General features: G+C 38.9%; 1 protein-coding gene across 4 annotated transcripts in view; it reads right to left on the bottom strand.

Moving 5' to 3' along the window:
• Positions 1-17,803, bottom strand: part of prickle3 (prickle homolog 3) — a 78,957-nt gene that overhangs the window by 6,948 nt on the left and 54,206 nt on the right. For all 4 annotated transcript variants that reach the window (XR_013817349.1, XR_013817350.1, XM_079827687.1 and 1 more), the window contains 7 exons: positions 15,568-15,681; positions 15,137-15,274; positions 11,076-11,279; positions 10,786-10,972; positions 5,134-5,502; positions 1,891-2,202; positions 1,424-1,801 (listed from right to left, as the gene is read on the bottom strand). Coding sequence is in view for 2 of the 4 variants with exons in the window: in XM_079827687.1 (XP_079683813.1) it covers positions 1,424-1,801; positions 1,891-2,202; positions 5,134-5,502; positions 10,786-10,972; positions 11,076-11,279; positions 15,137-15,274; positions 15,568-15,681 (1,702 nt within the window). In the remaining 2 variants the exon portion in view is untranslated. The remainder of the gene's footprint in view (positions 1-1,423; positions 1,802-1,890; positions 2,203-5,133; positions 5,503-10,785; positions 10,973-11,075; positions 11,280-15,136; positions 15,275-15,567; positions 15,682-17,803) is intronic.

Raw genomic sequence — 17,803 nt, forward strand, 5'->3', positions numbered from 1 at the left:
CATTTTAAGACTTCAGACATTTGTAGCACTTTCCATGAACAGGGTAGAAAATATGAATCTGTTTAGTTTTCGTTAAAAAAACCAACATTTTTGTTCTTTTCTTACATTAGAAAGAAGATGCTTAACCTCCAGAAACTGGGACAAAATGTTTGTTTGTTGTTTGTGATTCATTTAAATTTCCCATAAAGCCTACATTTGTCACTCGAGCTAGTTTGGAACCAAATGTTGGCTTGAAGTTATCAGCATTTCTATATCTTCTCCATTTCTTAGATAATTTTTCTTACAATAACTTTGTTAAGCTAAATACAAATATGTTTAGTTTTCTCTAGCAGTGGTTTTCCATTAGCCTGGTTCTACCAGACTCTCGTACATTTCATTTGTACAGAGAGTCTGGCCACTCTCCATTGACAAGCGTTAACTTTCTTGAAGGCGGGTACTCTGTTGATGTTTAAAACTATTGGATCTGCCCAGAGCCACTCTGGATTTGCAATAACCAATCGTTAACGTTTGGTCGTGACGTATGAGGGGAGACGACAACAACTATTGGCTTAGCATCGCTAGCGTTCGCCTTAGCCAACTCCTTCACCACTAACGGAGCGAGCTGTAAAATCCAACTTTTCCGGAACCCCGTGGGGAGGAGGGCCACAACATCATGGCCACCAACAAAACTCAACAAAGATTGTTCTTGCTCCGGCTTTAACTTCTGGATATTCGGCAGTGTTGCCACAATGGACCAAATGGATTCGCTCGCATCTTTCTCACACCGCCATGACTGAACTACAACTCAAACTAGCGCATGACATCAACGTCATGTTCACAGCCACTCCCTCTGTTCGCTGATTGGACCGGTTAAAATTTGGCCAGAGAAAACCAGCGAATATACCGCAAACCCAGACGACGTACTGAAGGTATATTAAAATTGAGCGGAAGTACGTAGGAGGGCGGAGCCAGGCTAGTTTTGCATGTAGCTTTACCACAAATGTTTTTGTGAAGCATCTAACTTACATAAGTCTGTATATTGTGCTCTTAGGATCTTCGGACAAAAGCTGAAAAGCCATTAAAGGGAAATTCACCCAAAAATGAAAATGTTGTCATCACTTACTCACTTTTGTTCCAAACCTGTATTCGTGTTTCGTTCTTCTGCCAAACACAAAAGATGTTAAAGAATGTTGGCAACCAGACAGTTGATGTACCCATTGATTTTCTAGTATTTTTGGTCCTGCTATGGAAGTCAATGGGTGCCGTCAACTGTTGATTACCAACATTCTTTAACACATCTTCTTTTGTGTTAAGTAGAAGAAAGAAATGTTTGGAACAACATGAGGGTGAGTAAATGATGACGAAATGTACATTTTTGGCTGAACTATACCTTTAAATAGCCTATAATAATAGCAATATGTTTTATTGAGCATTATGATCTTACCCAGCAGGTCCATTTGAGATGGAACTTCAGTGCAAAAGCGCAACCTGTGTCCCAAACTTCCCTCAGCTTCTTCTCCATCTTCCTCCTGCTCCTCATCGTCTCCCTCTCTTCTCTCCATCTCCGCCCCTTCCTCTTCCTCCCACTCTTCCTCTTCTACTGAATAACTACAGCTGATTGGCTCTCTGAAGCTGACCCTGGTGGTGCTGCTGCGGACAGGTGTTGTAGGGAGGTCTTCAGCTTCAGTGATAACAGGCAGGGAATCCGAAGGGGATGGCGAATCAGACGGATCGCAGAAAACTGGGGGCGGAGGGGGCGGAAAGGACTCAGAATCATTTAGATCATCAAATGCATCTGAAGACTCAAGTTGAGAGGAAATTCCTATGAGGAAGCAAAGTAAGAAATACAGCTTCAGACATGATAAATGATTTATTGCTTTAATTAATTTGACACATTGAAATCAAGCATACCTGTACAACTGCTATCGACGAGGCTCCCACAATCCTTTGCAGTGGAAGTCCCCCTAGACATGCAGTTTGGTGGGAAAGGACCAAATTCTGCGTATCCGTTCAGCTCCACTGTAAACTCCAGAGCACTGTAAGAACTGTCCGTCTGGTGTTTCACATGGTGTGTGCTGATGCTCGATTGGTCCTTGCAATGTAATGCTGCCCTGTCGTTGGCTACTGGATAGAGCTGAGAGGAAAGATGTGAGTGTTGTGCGTGAAATTGTCCATACGGTGGAGGATCACCATTCGGTATAGGAGGGAATGATGTATGAACACCTGTAAAATGACCAACGCATAATTAGAGATGCTTCTGACAACAAAAAGTGGCAATTATATGTGCTGTGGACATATTTCCAATTGTGGATTAAGTGTGTGTATCTCACAAAGAAATGTAAAGGTTATAGTTCACCACAAAATCAAAAGACAAAATGTAAAAATGCAATTGTTTTGTAAATTTATGCTCACCAAGGCTGAATTTATTTAAAGGGGGGGGGGGTCTAATGCTATTTCATGCATTCTGACTTATTTACACTGTTAAAGAGTTGGATTCTCATGCTAAACATTAGCCTGGATGCCAGCCGAACTTAGCCCTGCCCACGACATTTGAGGTTGGGCAGTTCGGTCTGGACTTGATCTGATGTGGAGCAACTATGCCCAAACAGGAGCTGTTCGGACCAATGAAATTGTCAGGGTGGGCTTTATACGATGATGGACAGATGATAAACAGTAACGTAAGCGTCCACGTCACCAAAGAGCGCTTGAGTTGAATTTGTTCTAATCCTAAACAGAGAACTTGTTCGTATATGCATTCACCTTTACTATTTCTCTCAGAAATGATAATCGTGTTGGTAAGAACTCTGTGTATCCTTAAATTCTTTTTTTACAACACCGGCAAAGATCGTTTACACTCATCTTCCTCTTCTACTTCTTCCAGCGTGCGTGACAGGGTTGCCAAGTTTTCACAACAAAACCCGCCCAATTGCTACTCAAAACTAGGCCTAAACAACCCCAATAGCTTTCTGGGGGTGGTTCTCCAGAAAAAATGGCGTTTGGGGGTCAAATATGTGTTTTTTTGGCAGGGTTGCCTGCTAAAATTTGCATTCCTGGGTCTAAATATCACATAATTGGGGTCGCTTCAACCCGCGGACATGGAAAAACAGCCCGCGGTTTGGCAACACTGCAGTTGAGTTCTGTTGACATTTGACAACTAACGTTATGCGTCGCTCCATTGCTCTAATTGGTTGTAGGTCTATCCAATTGAGGTCTTTCGGTTGAAACACGCCCCATAAATCACAGCCCAACGGAGCAGTATCAGACTCATATTCTGACTAGAATTGAGTATGACAACGTCAGGCTAGCTAAACATGGCCACAATTTCAAAAAACGAGTTTGACGTAGTTTCGGAAAGTTTTCTTCCGAGTATGGCCCTGTATGATGTCATAAAGGGTGGAATTCCTTGTATGGGCATTTCTCCCAGATGTTTGTGTTTTGTTGTGCATATAATGCATATAAAGTGCATATAATGTAAATAGGCCTGCAACTAGTCATTAAAATAATAATAAAAAAAAAATCAATAATGAAAATCATCGACAACAATTCTCATTATCGATTAGTCGGGTGTGCTCTCTGTACGCAAAACTTCCACCAGTCATGCCAAATTACAGCATTGAATAACCCATTTCTATGGACAAAATGCATCTAAAAATAGTGGAGTGGAAACAGAGTAAGCTGTTGCAGGAAAGCTACATGATCCAAATTAGGGCTGGGCGATATATCGCATGACATTGTTATGCGCATCTCGTCAGTAAAGCCGGTTCCTTGATTAGTAGTAAATCGCCATCACCTGCTTTCGGATGGAGCAGCATTTCCTATACAGAGCAGTAGTTCACTGACAAGCGGAGCCATATCGCTTTAATTATCACAGGCGATACGTCCGTGATAATTCATGCGATATGGCTCAGCTTGTCAGTGAACTACGGCTCTGTGTAGTAAATGCCGCTCCATCTGAAAGCAGGTGATGGCGATTTACTACTAATCAAGGAACCGGCTTTACTGACGAGATGCGCTTAACAATGTAATGCGATATATCGCCCAGCCTTAATCCAAATCATGAGAATTGTTTATTTTAAGCCTCAAGCTAATGCATTAGCGTTTAACATGCCCTGTCATGCGTTTCGAACATATGCGTGTGAGTCCTCAGCGCAAAAAAAAAAGGCTTTTTATCTGATTAATCTGAGAAAATTATCGGCCAACTAATCGATTAACCAAAATAATCATTATTTGCAGCCCTAAATGTAAACAAAACAAACGTATAGTGATTCTAAAGTTATACAGGGATAATGCCATGATGTATTTTGAGTGTGTGTGCTCGTCTCTTTAGCTCCGCCCACTGCACACCTGCACAAGCTCGTTTTCGTCTTTTATAAATGTGATAAAACTGAAGACTCTTCTGAGATATGAAGGATGCAACTACTCTATAGGTGCTCAGAAACTGTGTGTGTTATGTACCCTTTAATCAAAAATACAGTAAAAACATATGAAATATGATTACAACTTAAAATGTAAAACTGTGTATTTTAATATATTTTGATATGTAATTTACACCAGTGATGGCAAAGCTGAACTTCCAGCAGCTGTTACTCTTCAAGTGTCACATACTTAAGTCGACATGCTGATTTGCTCTCTCTTTTTGGAATGGCAGCCTATATTAGTACCTTAACACTAATCATCTATCAGGAAACTTTTTTAAAATGACCATAAATTAAAGATAATAAATCATGTATACTAACAGTTTAGATTTTTAGAATAAATATTTAAAAATAAATGTTTCATTACAATAATATGAATTTGGGAAGAAAAGTGTTTAATTGTGTTTAAATCACCAGTGAGATGATAAGAATTAGTAAAATAGTTTTTTTATTTAAAGAATGAGAATTCAGGGAGAAAACGTCTCAATCGTCACTGAGAATAAATAAAATAAAAAATATTTAACATTAAAAATGTAAAATATATTAATAAAAATAGGCTCCATTTTCTCAAATATAATTTATTGGTTTCCTTAATTCTATCGATTCTGTAGTAAAATATGACGTTTCTTGCTAATTTTTGTGATATTCAGTTATGTTTTAAATATTTCCATGTTTTGCTTAAATAAATTAAAAATGTGTTCGGCATCGTAAAAAAAATAACACATAATAACATCTGTACCTTTGCTTTCCAGTGCAAAATGACCCCCATTCTCTGTTGTTGTAGTAGTGGCTATGACCGCATTCTTCCTTGTGCTAACTTTAGAGGTGGCAGCAGTGACATTGGTTCCCCCCTGTGGCCGTGGTGTGGAACTACTCAGTGGATTATGAATTGGCTTGTGTGACACTGATTTGCTCTGTAGGGCAGAATCGCAGGAGTCTGAGTTCTCTGGGTCTTCCCCCAGCGAGCAGGAGCGGGAGCAGAAGATGAGTCCTCCGCGAGGCAGGAAGGGTCTGCCCAGCAGGGGGAGCCGACAGCAGGCACAGCTGAAACATGCTTCAGTGGCATGCCAGTGCTGGCCCTCATATGTCATTTGGCCCTGATCTATACCTACAGACAGACAGAGCGAGAGAGAGTGAGGAAAATCAAACATCACAGCACTCTATCAAATCCTTCAATCATGTAACGCCTCAATCAGGAACCACAGCATTTTTCTGTAATTACTCAGCTTTTTACTGACATAATTGAAAGGAATGTACCGCATCGCTAGCAATGCTGTCAATTACACAAAATAACTTCAGAAATGTGTTTAACAAAGGTCTAGCAGGCAAGTGAATAACTGTTTTATAAATGCAACTTATTTTAAAAGTATAACACCATAGTGCCATATAAAGCCATAAACTAGCTTAGGTTTCTTATGCTTACCTTTATAAAGCCATTTTTAACCTAATTAAATGTATGCATCATCCTTTGTGTCAAATTCTTACATTTAGAATAATAAGATACCATAGAGCTGTTACCAATCAAATTAAATCAGTATCAACAAAATTCATCTTTGCAATGCAGAGGAAACACAGAAGCTGCATCTGAAGTGGATTTTAGATCATTTACACAGACTTGTTTAATTCAGCTCAGAGGTGACATGAATGCATTTAACCTGCTGTTACAAATTTCATTGGCGAAATAGAGCAAAAACAGCGAATATTGTGTATAAAATGCAAGTCACTTAATATTATACTTGTTTATTGAACTGGTTGTGTAAAATCAATATAACATTTGTAATCATGCTCTTATTTGGAGAAAAAAATGGCACTCAATAATATATACTATACTCTATATATATTTTGAGTATAGTATATGATATTGAGTGCCATTTATATATATATATATATATATTTATTTGTATATATATATATATATATATATATATACACACACATATAAATAAATGTGTGTGTGTATATATATATATATATATATATATATATATATATATATATATATATATATATATATATATATATATATATATATATATATATATATATATATATATATATATATATATATATATATATATATATGTGTGTGTGTGCGTGTGTGTGTGTGTATATATATATGAATGAGAGAGAGAGAGAGTAAGAGTATAGTTTCTTTGTTCTGCTGAACACAAAAGAAGATATTTTGAAGAATGTTTGTAATTAAGCAGATAGAGCAACCATTGACTACCATAGTAGGGAAAAAAATACTATGGTAGTCAATGGTTGCTCTCTCTGCTTTGTTACAAACATTCGTCAAAATATCTTCTTTTGTGTTCAGCAGAACAAAGAAACTCATACAGGTTTGGAACAACTTGAGGGTGAGTAAATGATGACAGAATTTTCATTTTTGGGTGAACTATCCCTTTAATGTCAGACTGTACGATAGTCAAGGCGCGTTAAAAATGGACGCACACAAGAAAACTCGCCCAAAGTTTTATATCATCAATCAATGACGCGTTCGGTGACAGTGAGCTGAATTACACGCGGGATTGAAATGGTGGCTACAAAGAAATCTCTAGAGCTCATTTGATCATGGTTTGTCTTGAAAAATAAAGACAATTTGACGGTCGTCCTAGGAGAAGTCACACTGCAAAAAGTTCAAACGGCTGATGACATCAGCGGGGGGTAGCCCCGACACATCACTGGGCCTCTGGGATGTTTTATCACTACACATCAAAATCTGATTGGCTGATGACACACGTCAGTCAAAGTTATGATCCAATGGAAAATGTTATATTAAATTAATATACAAAATATATATTTTTGATTTTGACAGGGCCAGCAGAGAAGGAACTGATGGCCCTGACAGCCCACCGCTGCTATTACCTAAAACTAAGTCAATTAATGCAGATTCTTTGTCGTTCTTACTACTTTGAGTAAAGATAAAGGATGGAGCAAGATTTGTTTTACAAACTTTAATGCTACATCAGTCATTCACGTTAGTGCTCGGCTAATGTATGTGCCGTTATTGAAACAGTTCCCGCATGTGCACTGCAATAAATCAGAAATATATACATGGGTTTGCTGATGGACACACACTAGTGTTACTAGTGTTAAAACGCTGACTAAGACTAAATTAACAGGCATTATTGTTGACGAAAAAGGACAAGACTAAAATGTTTTGCATAAAATAAAAACTAAGATAAAATCTCTCTTCATTTTCGTCTACAATCGTCTCTATTTTTTCATCATGAGATGAATATTCAGCTGTTCAAAATATTCCAAATGAGTTTGAGCTGTTGCTGCCAGTCTGTCATCTGGCGGCGGGGCGCGCGGTCACGTGGTTCCCGGAGCGCTCAATACTTCTAGCGCTCTGTCAATGCATTTGAATGGCTTAAGCCGCGTAAGTTACACAACTTCACTTTACAGGTGTTTGCAGCAATTTTTGGTAAACAGTACAGCATAGTGTGCATTGATTATTATGGAGAGTGGCAGAGATGCAACATTGTTAACATAATGTTTTTCTTGTATATCCATCTTACTAATTAGTCACACTTATAGTCATTTGTGGTCAAATGTGACCATTAGGGGTGTAACGATTCGTTTTAACAACGATACGATTCGTATCACGATTTGAGGTTGTCGATACGATTCAAGGACGATATTGGTTAATTTAGAACGATACGATCCGAAACGATTCAGTGACTTGAAATCGATTCAGTAACTTTTTAGCCAAAAATTGTGTGACTGAAATAAATATCTGGATACTGGTCAGTGCAGGTGAAATTTCCAAGATTCCTGTTTTTTCTTGTAAGGGAATCCGGTATTTCAATTAATTATGGATATAAACAAACAAGTAAACAACAATTAATGGCAAATGCATTAAAATTTTATTTGAATAAAGTGCAACCAACAGTTTAGGTTGAATTAACAGGAAGTTAACCTTTTCTGCTCTCATTTTCAATATTCAATACATTTTCAATAAAAGCACAGTAAGTGCAACCAACATTTCAACAGTAGGTTAACCTGCTACTTCTGCTTTTGTTTTCCAACATAAAAATATTACAATATTAATATCAAAAATAAAGTGCAACTAACTTCTCTTCAGGTTTAATTAATAGTAAGTTTGCCTGCTACTTTTGCTGTTGTTTTTCAACATTAAAATAATACAAATACAATATTAATAATATCAAAAATAAAGTGCAACCAACATTTCTTCAGATTGAATAAACTGGCCTGCTACTACTCTCAGTTTAATAAACAAACAATATTTAACAAAAGATAAAATGTAACCAACTACTCTTCAATGACTCTACAGATTTCTTTTTCAAAAATATCAACATGATCTGACTGCAGAACTCTTCTCTGTGCGTTCACTATGTCTCCAGCAGTGCTAAAGCTCGCTCTGCAGGCACACTGGGAATGCACAGGTAACATTTAGCAAGGGTTGAAAGTACAGGTAAAACGTTACTAACATAGCTCTTTCTCCAGGTGGCTTGATAATTTCTCGCTCGTTGGCTTCTCCTCTGCCATGCGCCATGCTATGTTTTGTTTTCTCAAGCCCTGTTCACACCGCCAGCGACACGCAGCGACAACGCGACACGATCCCATTCATTTCAATGAGCGCTGCTGCTGGTGCGAGGCGATGATGTCACAGATAGGCAGACTGAATCGAGTAACGTTTAACGCCTTTATCATTAAAAGTGCTAAGAAAAAACATCCATATAAAGTCTGACGTGCTTAAATCCAATGCGTTATTTCCTATGATCGATACAATCGATTGATTACCTTTTAAAACGATGTTAGATCGATATATGTCGTCCGGAAGGCCAACTTGCCGAGCACAGATCGATGTAGTTAGATCATAGGAAAATAAATCGATACATCGATGTAGTAGATGAATCGTTACACCCCTAGTGACCATACACTTTAACTATTTAGAAAAAAAAAAAATAGCCTATATTTTAGTTCAATAATATTTATTGAATATTTTGAGGAGATCTTTTGGTACTAAATACTATTTGTGCAATAATTATTGTCCATTAATGACCACTTAAAACATTTTTCTTCTAATATTTGTATTATTTACAATTAGTGTATTAAGGTTAAAATAGAGAATTCCAATGCAAAAAGGCAAATTAGAGTTATTTTGTGGCTGGAAAAATAAAAATGTTCACTTGTAATGCCATTACCCACTGGTGCCTGTATGGCTCTTTAATAAAAATACATGTAGTCCAGTTGCTCAAAAAAGTATTGCAGATTATAACTGCTTACTTATTTGTGAAATTTTTAAATGTTAATAATAGTGAATAGTAAAGAATGCAAGCAAATATAATTTAACCCCAAAAAAGTTTAAAATAGTACTAAAAGACAAACTTGTTTTTCCTTATATGTACAGTAGGCTGTATACATCAAGATCGAAATTGATATTTGTTCCCATCGTCTCATAAGCTAATGCTGATTTTAGGCACGCTGTAAATCAACCAGTTAGCTATGGTGTTGTGGCACATACATTATGCAGGTTATATATATTTTATGTAACTTATTTTGCCACACAATATATTGAGTTTTTCTTTGACTAAAACTAGACTAAAATGACGAGACTTTTAGTCGACTAAAACTTGACTAACAAAAAATTATATGTGAATGACTAAATATGACTAAAACTAACAAGGACATTTGGCACAAGGCTAAGACTAAGACTACATTAAAAATAGGTGACAAAATTAACACTAACACACACTTGTTAATGCTGATGGTGAGGAGGAATTACAGGTGCAACAACTCATAATGTCCCTCAAACTGAGTAGCGCATCACTGAGAAACGTCCTGCTCAAGTCGTCCTTGCGATGGAGGTTCAGGTTAAATATCTAGTTCTTCCAATGTTTCATCATCAGACTTGCGTTCGGATTGATATGGTAAAATCGACACCATCTTTACTGTCTTTACAGTGTGTACAATCGCTGAGCTTTAGAAAGCCTCCAGAGCTGAAGTTCAGTCATGGTAATGGCCGTTTAGCTTCCAAAACACGCACTGTAAGCCGTCTGCCCAATCAAAGCAGAGAAGGCTCGAGGAAAGGAGGGATTTAGAGAGACTGATTCATGCATCAAGTCTTTTGAGAAATATTGAACATTGTCGTGATGTGCAATGTATATTGTGAGAAAAGTTTTTTGACCTTTGATGCATGTAAACCTTTTTTTTAACATTTGGAAACTTTAAAATAGCATGATAGGGGCACTTTAAAACAACAATCAGGATATTATCATAGATTATATATATCGCATACCCCTAGTAATACAATTTCGCCTATTAAACCCCGTGGATCGCTGGTGTGTGTCTGATACAGTCAAAATGGTTTACATTTTAGTTCTAGTATATATATAGGTGTAGAGTGTTGTTTGTCTGTCCTCACCAATGTGTTCTCCGCAGGTGTCGCAGTATTCGGCGTAGAGGGACTCGTAGCAGCGGCAGCAGTAGGGTCGACTCTCTCTCATGATGTACCGCTGACCCCCCAGTGCCGTCTCACACTCAAAACAGCAGAAATGCTTCATGTGCCAATGCCGCCCCTCAGCCTCCGTACACTCGTCCGCAAAGATGATCTGAGGAAGATATTGTGTAAGGTTATGTGGCACCACCTCCATTCAGTAAGTGATGCAGGGCTGGGATCAAATGGATGGATAAGAGCTGAACTCCAGCGCTCACCTCGTCGCAGGCCTGGCAGCGGGGTTTGATGCGTTCAGCGTGGTGCCGGCCGCAGTAGATGTGTCCTTCCTGGTAGAAGTAAATGAGATCTACCAGCAGCTCGTTACAGGAAGCGCACTGGAAGCACTGAGGATGCCAGCAGGAGCCGTGACCCGCCCGTGACGCAAACACCGCTATGTCACCACCACAAATCTGCCTTCCACACTGATCAACAGACATAGAGGAAAGGGAAGATGGAAAAAAAAGAAAAGAGCTGGATGGGAAAAGAGGTTTAGAAAGTTTCCAAACTCATAATTACAAGTTGGAAACTCAGCATTTTATGGAAGCCCTGACCGCTCCCACATGACCGCTGTGATGTCATATAAAACAACCAAGATAGCAGGAGCAGTGACAGTTAAAGGAAAAATGTCGAACTCCCCTAGAGTTAAACAGTTGAGTTTTACCGTTTTTGAATCTATTCAGCCGATCTCCGGGTCTGGCTGTAGCACTTTTAGCATAGATATTGAATCTGATTAGACCGTTAGCATCTCGCTCAAAAATGACCAAAGAGTTTAGATATTTTTGTATTATATTATATTATATTGTAGTTACATTGTGTACTAAGACCGATGGAAAATTAAAAGTTGAGATTTTCTAGGCCGATATGGCTAGGAACTATACTCTCATTCCTGAGTAATAATCAAAGAATTTTGAGCCGTACCATGGGTGCAGCGGCGCAATGATATTACACCATGCCTGAAAATAGGCTCACTTCCGTCAACATAACCAACGTGACAACCTGCCTGCACAGAGAGCGTGCTGGGGACTATTTTCAGGCGCTGTGTAATATCATTGCGCCGCTGCACCCATGGTACGGCTGTGAGTGTAGTTCCTAGCCATATCGGCCTAGAAAATCACAACTTTTATATTTTCCGTCGGTCTTAGTACACGATGTAACTACAGAAGAGGCAAGTTTTAAATAGGATAAATATTGAAACTCTTTGGTCATTTTTGAGATGCTAACGGTCTAATCAGATTCAATGATCTATGCTAAGCTATGCTAAAAGTTCTACTGCCAGACCCGGAGATCGGCTGAATGGATTCAAAAATGGTAAAACTCAACTGTTTAACTCAAGGGGAGTTGGAAAACGAGCCTATTTAAAAATAAAAGTGGAGTGTTCCTTTTAAGATCCCATGAAATTTCTTGATCAGTGCACTTCTCTTCCCTGTATTGATGCATTTCCTCTGGAAATGGGAAGTTTGTGCAGGACCTTGAAAAGACTGTCCCTTTTTTATTAGCCTTTAGTTAATATCATAACAACGATTCATGATTTTCTGCTTCAGAGAGAAAAACTTGCCACTTTCTGTGAAGATAATATAACAATAATATAATAATAACAAAATAAAGCTCTATGATTTAACGTTTGAAAGCAAAGAAATTAAGATAACTATTAATATTAGTATTATTTAATTGAACTGTAAAATATTTTTATATAATACATATCTTTTATTTTACAATACATTTAAATGAGTACTATTTATTTAATTTTATAATTTAATAAAATAATATTTAAATTTAAATGTTTAATTGTACTGTAACAAATTGATTATTATTAAATACTAAATATTTAAGAGCATATTTAAAATATTTTAGATAGATAGTGTTATGACTGTTACTAAAATATTGGTATTTTCTTTATTGAAAACAAACATTCAAATAATAATATATATATATATATTTTTTTTTTTTCATGCCCCTGGTCCCCCAGGAGACATTTTCATTCTAGAGAGCATCTGATTGGACAAAAAAACTGTAAAGTGCAGGATGAGTCATCAATATTTTTTCCCACAGAATTTAGTTAAACTAGGTGGACATTACTTGACTAAATAATACTTTTTATCATCAATAAATTAAATCATTCATTGAACATTTAAAAAAAAGTTAATCAAGGTTGTTACAGTGATTTTACCATGAGTAATGGGGTAAATCTGCTCTGTATGTCTAGCACCCTTTAACTTTGCTTTAAAGGAACACGCCAACTGTTTGGGACTTTGGCTTAATAACTGTATTCCCCAGAGTTAGATAAGTCCATACATACCATTCTCATCTCCGTGCGTGCCATAAATCTGTCTGACGCACCCCCCCCCCCCGCTAGCCTAGCTTAGCACAAAGACTGGAGGTAAACGGCTCAAGCTAGCCTACTGCTCAATAAGTGACAAAATAACGGCAACATTTTCCTATTTACTTGTTGTGATGTGTATAGTCACAGCGTGTACAAATAACAAGGTTACATGAGACACAGCCATCTTATAAACGCTTACATACTGGGGACTATATTCTTAGAAGGCGCAGCACTGCTCTACTTCTGCAGAGTGATTTGCTCGCAGCACCTGAGAAGCTCCGCGGTGAGGAGCAGAGAGTTCGCTCAGAGTTGGAGTAATAGAGTCAGCGATTACTAGATAGTTTACAATCATGGGTGTTCGCTGTATTGTAAAGAACTGAGACAATAAACAGGGGAGACCAGGTAATACAATGATATTTAATAGAATTCCAATTCAAAACGCTGACCTGATGAGTCGATGGCTACTTGCTCTGGATATAACGTAGATCCAAACACACCTGTAGCCATCATCAAGCACCATCGCGTTTGCTCTGAACATTTCACAGAGGACAACTATTTAGAAAAAATTTAATTTGCCACACGGACCATGAAATGTGTGCTGAAAGATACGGCCATCCCATCGATAGTACAGACGGGGCAAAGCGGATCACCCGCGGCTGCGGTAAGTGTTCCGTTATGTTTTTAGATGACTAGCCTACTGTAACAGTACCATTAGCTAGATCTAATGTAATGTTTGTGACACTGTTACATGAATAGGGTGGTCACAACTGTATTGCAGTTTTTCCCGTGCTCCATGTATCCCCTGTGATGTTAGTACTGTGTTGACACAAACGGGCTCTGTCACAATAACAAATGAGCGGTGCTAGAGGTAATTCTCTGGACTGTAGCATTTACCTTGATAATGAATTGGAGGGGGGATGGTCAGTTTTAATTATTGTCTGTGGGTTCATTGTGCAAAAACAGCTACCTAGTCACGCTGGTTTTGTTGACGGAAGTAACAAGGCTGCTTCTAAGGTGCTGCGAGCAAATCACTCCCCAGAAGTAGAGCAGTGATGCGCCTTCTGAGAATATAGTCCCCAGGATGTATACGTTTATAAGATGGCTGAGTCTCATGTAACCTTTTTATTTGTACACGCTGTGACTATACACATCACAACATGTAAATAGGAAAATGTTGTCGTTATTTTGTCACTTATTGAGCAGTAGGCTAGCTGGAGCCATATACCTCCAGTCTTTGTGCTAAGCTAGGCTAGCGGTGGGTGCGTTAGACAGAGTTATGGCACGCACGGAGATGAGAATGGTATGTATGGACTTATCTAATCTGGGGGATACAGTTAATAAGCCAAAGTCCCAAAAAGTTGGCGTGTTCCTTTAACAGCTTGCCCTTGTTCTTTAGCAGAGTGAAACCTCTATAATACAAAGCTATAATAACGTCAAAATTAAAAACTTCACAAGTATAGATATGAAAGAAAGATTACATACTAACTAAGTTACTTCTGTGTTTGATGACATGGGTATTCACACAAATCAACAGAACAGACATAATCTGCCTCTTCTCAACACAGTCACACCCTCTTGGCAGCTTCTCATCATCTGGAGTGCATTATGGGTGTTGAAATGTGGCAAAACACATGAAATATCGCAGGGGGTGTATGGAAAGTATGCGGTTTTATCTAGTACATATGGTATCTGCCTTGGCACTGGTCGGGTTGGAGTTTGAATTTATCACAGCATATCAAAAAGTTTCCAGAAGCCACATGCCAGACAAGTGGCTCTTCAGCTCAAGTAGTTCTACGCACACTCTATACTTGAGCTGAAGTGATACTCGGCTAAGTATGCACTATTTCCGTTGGAAGGAATCAGTCAAATGTCATTTCAAGGTGATGTTACAGTTAAAAAGTTGCATCTGGACTGATCTCATCAGCAGACTGTGCCATTTTTGTCTCTCTCTTTCTCTACCTGTTGACAGATGGCTCCTGTCATGGTGACCGGAAAAGGTCGCACAATGCCGCGGCCCAGATTCTCTCTCTTCCTCTGCTGGCTGAATGACCTCAGTTCTTTCTTCTCTTCATCATCCAGAGAGTTACAGTACTGAGGCTGTGCACACACACACACACACACACACACACACACACACACACACACACACACACACACACACACACACACACACACACACACACACACACACACACACACACACACACACACACACACACACACACACACACACACACACACACACACACACACACACACACACACACACACACACACACAAATGTACAATACTGTTACAGCTCACACATGACATTCAGGCCAATATGGATGGTCAAATTCATGAAAACATGTCAAATATGAGACGAGTGTAAGGATGTGAGGGGTTTTACCTCGCTGTCATGGGCTGGCAGCTGGTGTAAGAGCTGTTTAATACGATATCGTTCTCCTGGACTGTTCACGTATGGAACCTTATCCTCTGGAATACAGCTGAAGTATTGATAAACCTGTACATACAAGAACACAGAAACACACATATAATAATAGTGTGACAGATTATGTCTGGGGCCTTATGAAATCCGTTAAATTTTTTCCCCAAATTTGATTTCCAAGTTTTTTTCCATCAAATGAAAATTTATAAATTCCTTTTTTTTATAATAATTGTATTATTATTACTTTAAGAAATGTATTACTATTGTACAGTAGAATGTATTTCTCAAAGTTAAACCAGACTTTTATTTTGGTGGGCTGTAATGAAGACCTTTGAGTTTCTGTATGTATCTGATGATGGTTTTATCAAATGAAATGAAATGCTGGTGAAGTGACTCTCAGGGTGTGTTCACACTTGTACTTGGTTCATTTGGTCTAGACCAGTCCTGGTCCGCTTAGCGCTCACATTGGCATTTTAACACAGTAAGGCATAAGGATACGTTCACAATCTGATAGGTAGGCTTTAAGTATGTATATAATTCACGACAGAACTTACCAAACATCCAAAACAATGCTGTGTGCTGGGCTAAATGCGTATTTTGACCAGCTGAGAACTCGTGAAGAGCTTTTAAAATGTGTAAAGGAGTCAAAACGCGCAAACAAAGATCTGCTGCGAGGAGACGCGTTTCTGATGTCTGTACCGAACTGTGAACGGGCAACATCACGACTATGACGGAAAAAAACTAGTGTGCTGGAGCATTTTGTGTTTTTATGGTTGCATCATGTCCTGTTTCTGGTTCTTTTAGATGTCTTTGGTCAGTGTTGCATACATGTTTCATTGGAACCGTACCAGAGTTTGTTTGGAAGCGGAACGAGATCCATCTTCTCTTGGTCCGCTTGTTTGGTGCGCACAGGGTTCAGATGGCAGCATTCACACATGCTCAAATGAGCCGCACTGACAGAGCAATCGCACCAGGGTTTGTTTTAATTAGCGATGCACCGAATCCAGATTTTTGGGGTCCGGTACAATACCAAATCCACTGGTTAAGATTCTGCCGAATCCCGAATCCTACTCCCATCCTCAGTCCATTTTCACAGTAAACACATTAATGATGTAAACAACGTCCACAGCAGTGTATTTTTTATTTTATTTTAACTGTAAAAAAAAAAGAATAGGCAACATTATGCCAGGATGACTGTCCTTCCTTTGCCATACCTGAAATTGCTGCATTTTGGCTGCTGTAGATTCCTTCATGTACAACTCAAATTCTTTCGGATGTTTCATAAGCAAATGTTTTAACAGCGGCTATTGTTTAGGGTCCTTGTCACCACGAGACAAATCAGCATTGCAAATTGAACATGTACCTCGACTTGAATGGCCTTCTTTTGACTGAAAGTACTGCCAAACAACACGTTTTCTGCTCACGAGTTCCATTTTCACGTTCTCACAGCCTACTTCATTCGAACGGTCCACCTAGTAAACACCTTTCTGTAATCACTGGTGGTGTCATTACATCGACCAGCGTAGTGCACACATAGTGCAAGCCTAGGGTTCGGTTCGGTGGAAAAAAATTCTAAGGTTCGGCAGAAACCGAACCCCGTCAAAAAGCCCAATATTCGGCCGAATCCTGGATTCGGTGCATCCCTAGTTTTAATCGAACCAAACATGCCAAGTGTGAACACACTCTCAGAGCAGCTCTGGAGACGAAGTTCATTGAAGTTTGTATAAAGTTGTCTTCATATAGTAAGATGGTAAATGCTGAAAACACCAAGAATGTTATGCATGCTTGAGTAAACGAGACCGAGACATTCAGATTGCAGAACCATATGCGGAAGGCGAACCCCAAGCCCAAAGTATACTTTGCCAATTCGCATCTGCGTCCGTGCACCCAGCGTCTGAACACCCTGTCCGCATGCAGCCAAATTTTTGAGACCGTGCGGATGGTACGTGTGTAACAGCGCATGCGCAAGAAAGACAGAAGAGTCACAACAATTGTACTGCGCATGTGTCTCACTTGGCCATCCGGGCTCATCCGCGGTTGAGTATACTTTGAACGCTGTGCGGACACGACTGTGCACGAGATGCATCCGGACATGGAAACTGAAGTATACACGAGCCTTAAGGCTAAGGAGATGTGCTTCTTCTTTAAAAACACATTTAAGTGGATTGTCAAGAAATAGTTTCAAGTTATGCTTCAC

The sequence above is a fragment of the Gobio gobio genome (genome assembly GCF_949357685.1).
Source record: "Gobio gobio genome assembly, chromosome: 10".
Classification (NCBI taxonomy): Eukaryota; Metazoa; Chordata; class Actinopteri; order Cypriniformes; family Gobionidae; genus Gobio; species Gobio gobio.